Here is a 4,517-nt window from a genome sequence, read left to right on the forward strand (position 1 = left end):
CAGATATTGAGAAAGATTGCAATTGTTGGAAATGTAGGAGAAGAAAAATTAGAATCAAATGTAACAACAAAAAGTAAAACATATATATATTTTGGTGAGAGAATATGAATAATGGAGGATAAATTATTAGTCACCGAGGTTAGATCTAAATCACAGTTTGAAAGTATTGAATTTCCTGATAATGTGAAGAAAGAGAACACAAAAAGTGAAATTTTATATCACTGTGATGTCTGTGGTAAGTCATTCTATAAGAAGTCCAATCTCACTACTCACAAATACATTCACACTGGAGAAAAACCATATCGCTGTGATGTCTGTGGTAAATCATTCTCTCAAAATGTTCACTTAGTTAGGCACAAACACAGTCATACAGGAAACAAATCATATCACTGTGATATGTGTGGGAAATCATTTTCTCAAAGATCTCATTTAACTAATCACTTACATACTCACACAGGAGTAAAGCCATATGATTGTGATATTTGTGGTAAAGCATTCTCTCAAAAGGAACACTTAATTAAACATAAACGTATCCATACAGGAGAAAGACCATATCAGTGTGATATCTGCAGCAAATCATTCTCTCAAAGATCTACCTTAACTAACCACTTACTAACTCATACAGGAGTTAAACCACATCACTGCGACATCTGTGGTAAATCTTTTTCTCAAAATGAGCACTTGACTAAACATAGACGTATTCATACAGGAGAAAAACCATATCAGTGTGACATCTGTGATAAATCATTTTCTCAAAGATCTGGCTTAGCTAACCACATATATATCCATACAGGAGGAAAACCATATCATTGTGATATCTGTGGTAAAACCTTCTCTCAGAATGAACACTTGACTAAACATAAACGTATTCATACAGGAGAGAAACCATATCAGTGTGATATATGTGGTAGATCATTCTCGGAAAGTGGTCATTTAACTTCTCATAAACGCATTCATACAGGAGACAGACCGTTCCAATGTGATATCTGTGGTAAATCAGTCTGTCAGACAAGTGAATTAACTAAACATAAACGCGTTCATACTGGAGAAAAACCATATTGCTGCGATATCTGTGGTAAATCATTCTCTGTAGGTAGTGCCTTAACTAGACACAGACGTATTCATACAGGAGAGAAGCCATATCACTGTGATATCTGCAGTAAATCATTTTGCCAAAGTGGTGAGTTAACTATACACCAACGTATTCATACAGGAGAGAAGCCATATCATTGCAATACCTGTGGTAAATGTTTCTCTCAAGTAAACAGCTTAACTATACACAAACGTATTCACACAGGAGAAAAGCCATATCACTGTGATATCTGTGGTAAATCATTTTCTTCGGGAAATGGTTTAACTGTTCACAAACGCAGACATATATGAGGAAGACCATGTTGCTGTGATATCATTGGCAAATGATTCTCTTCAAGAAGTCACTTAACTACTCATATTTTTATTCCTATAGAAAAGTAATTGTTTCAACATTAACCCTTAGGCATTCGAGCCTGCTGTATCAGGCCAAAATATTTAACCTATTTTATGTGAAACTGGCCAGATCGGGCTTCTAACTAATCTCCTTCAATGTCATTCTGAACGTAAACAATCACATCATTAAAATCTCAAAGCTACATGTTAATGTACAATTAATTCAAAACAATGTGAATAAATAAGCATTACATTTGACAGAGAAATCTGAATGCTAAAGGATTACACTGGCCATATCCAGCTCAAATATTCTACCTGTTTTATGTTCAAACTCATCAGATTCAGCCTCTCACACATACCCTACAATGTCGTTATAAAAATAAACGATCACATCACTAACATTTCAAAGCTATGAGATAATGCACGATTAATTCAAAACAATGTGAATAAATAAAAAAAAAATTACATTTGCGGTTTCAGTTTCCACTTACCAAATCCACTCACAAAAGTATAATAGAAGACATTTGCCCAAGGTGTCATGCAGTGGGACTGAACCCAGAACCATATGGTTGGGAATACCAGAAATTTGCTTGTCAGTTGCTTGAGCTTAACCACTTGAACATGTCTCGACAATATGTCCATCATAGTCATGTGTTGAGAAGGTTTCTTTGCGGTTTGAATAAATGTGACAAAAACAAAGTTTGAAGGAAATATTAACCATTTTTCATACTTTCTAGGGGTAAACAAACAAGAAATAACAGTTGCTACCCAAGGACAAAAACCGTGTTATGAAGAGTTATTTACTGTGCATACGTGTGGGCTGCCATACTTATGATCGGAATTGAACATTGATAACAGAAAGTGGTCTAAGCCGGGGGTTTTCAAATTTTTTGACTTGCGGACCCCTTTATATTTCAGGCTTTACCTTAGGGACCCCCTTATAAACGCTTATGAAATTTATACATAAATATTTACTTAAAATAACATATATTTTTACATTTATTTATTTAACAGCATTTAACAAATAGGTTTATTGTCAAGTAAAAGATTTCGATTAAAAAACATATGAAATCAAATTGCCCATAAAAAGTATTTGCTGTCCACGGACCCCCTGTCTTGTCCTTGCGGACCACAGTTTGAAAACCCCTAGTCTAAGCGACTGTACTTAAAACATACATCGCTATGATATTCTGAACTGTAACTGAACAATTAAGTTGAATAATTCTTGGCAAGCAGCTGCTTAGCTTGTCATTACTTTTTCAATAATTATTCAAACGAAGACTGAGAGATATCTGTTGGGGAGTCTTTTTATTGAAGTAATTGAGGGGAGGGCTGGAGTACAGCGAGTTATATTTACTCTATGTTTGGGTTTAGTGGAGGCGCAATGGCCCAGTGGTTAGGTCAGCGGACTCGCGGTTTCGATTCCCAGACCGGGCGTTGTGAGTGTTTATTGAGCGAAAACACCTAAAGCTCCACGAGGCTCCGGCAGGGGGGGGGGGGCGAATCCTGCTGTACTCTTTCACCACAACTTTCTCTCACTCTTACTTCCTGTTTCCGTTGTGCCTGTATTTCAAAGGATCAGCCTTGTCACACTCTGTGTCACGCTGAATCTCCCCGAGAACTATGTTAAGGGTACACGTGTCTGTGGAGTGCTCAGCCACTTGCACGTTAATTTCACGAGCAGGCTGTTCCGTTGATCGGATCAACTGGAACCCTCGTCGATGGAGTGCCAACAACAACAATATTTGGGTTTGAGAAAAAAATATTTTTTTATGAACTTTCACTACCTTACAAATACTATATCAGCTAAGCAAATGACTTTCTCTAAACGCTAAAACTTCCGGATCTTTAGTACGTTTCGTTTGTGTCAATTTCCGGATGTTAGTACGTTTCGTTTTTTCCCACTCGCTTTTTGATTTACCAAATAATTTTTGTTGTCGACTTCAATCTCCATTTAAATCGCATTTTGCTGTAATATAAAGACACTCCTCACGAAACACTGAATTATATGATTGTAACAGGTAAAATAAAACATATATTTTAATTTTTAGTAAATGTCTGTGAATATGGGTTAATTGAAATTTCCTGTCAAACGTGAAAGTTCCCAAGTTTTTTTTATTGTTTCTTCTTAAATGTTATTAAATTGGCCTACCTACAAAACTACTCCACTCCTGTCTTTGCTTTCTCAAAACTTAGAGTGAACTGAATATTTTTAAATGAAATATTCTATAAATACTTTTCAGGTGTGTAGATTACTATTATATCATGAATTTAATGAGAAAAATAAAATTGGGCGCGCACACATACATACTAATATACATCATATATTTAAGAAATTTCAAGTCGCATTTTGTTGACATATTGGATGTAGGTCTATATGCTTTTGTACGAGCTCACTATTTTTACCTATCGTTAAATTCCGATATAATCGAAATCGAACCATCTAAAAGGTATTTCATTACAATGTACCTATTTTTCTGAAAGTTACGAGTAAGACAAAGTCTGTGAGATAGAGAAACCACTTGTGTGAGCATGCTATTTATCTGTTTGGATATTGTAAATAAATACTGATCATTTATGTGTCCCAACATACATACTTTTTTATATGTCATATGTCCACTACCATTGTATTTACTGGGATTTATTACAAAAGGTACACATGAGTATATCTTCAAGTGAAAATAACTGAACAAAACTACATACTGATATCAAATATTATTACGATCGTCTTTGAGGTGGTGAGCTTGAAGAGACAGACAAAGTGTTTAGCGACATTTCTCCCAGCTTTTCCTGTTAAAGTTAACTTTGTCTTTCATCCTTTCGGAATCGTTAAAAAAAAAAAAGAAAAGTAGTGGTTGAATACTGGAAGTCCAACTTTTTCCTTTTCTACTCTCCTTAAAATTAAGCAACCCTTCATAACTTCCATTTTAGTTTTTGTTTTTTCTCCGTTTTTCTTTGTTTTATATCTTTTCTGAAGCATACTTTTAGCTGCAAGTCTGTTTTATGAAAGGAAAGAAGAAAGCAGTAAGAAATGATAGTTAGATGAAAGATTATCAAAAGTAAAACCGGTCAAGTCAATAAACAGCTTCCCT

General features: G+C 35.0%; 2 protein-coding genes across 2 annotated transcripts in view; both read left to right on the forward strand.

Moving 5' to 3' along the window:
• Positions 1-6: 6 nt before the first annotated feature.
• On the forward strand, positions 7-4,017 carry LOC128251225 (zinc finger protein 271-like). Its single transcript, XM_052977866.1, has one exon. It carries the CDS (start codon positions 112-114, stop codon positions 1,381-1,383), a length of 1,272 nt encoding a protein of 423 aa, XP_052833826.1. The 5' UTR covers positions 7-111; the 3' UTR covers positions 1,384-4,017.
• Positions 3,319-4,517, forward strand: part of LOC128251224 (zinc finger protein OZF-like) — a 7,588-nt gene continuing 6,389 nt past the window's right edge. The window contains exon 1 of the mRNA XM_052977865.1: positions 3,319-3,446. The gene's annotated coding sequence lies outside the window, so the exon portion shown is untranslated. The remainder of the gene's footprint in view (positions 3,447-4,517) is intronic.

The sequence above is a fragment of the Octopus bimaculoides genome, chromosome 29, assembly GCF_001194135.2.
Source record: "Octopus bimaculoides isolate UCB-OBI-ISO-001 chromosome 29, ASM119413v2, whole genome shotgun sequence".
In the NCBI taxonomy this organism is placed as follows: Eukaryota; Metazoa; Mollusca; class Cephalopoda; order Octopoda; family Octopodidae; genus Octopus; species Octopus bimaculoides.

What these genes read in the sequence shown, in the direction of transcription:
- LOC128251225 (XM_052977866.1), top strand. Translation starts at nt 112, where the DNA reads ATGGAGGATAAATTATTAGTCACCGAGGTTAGATCTAAATCACAGTTT.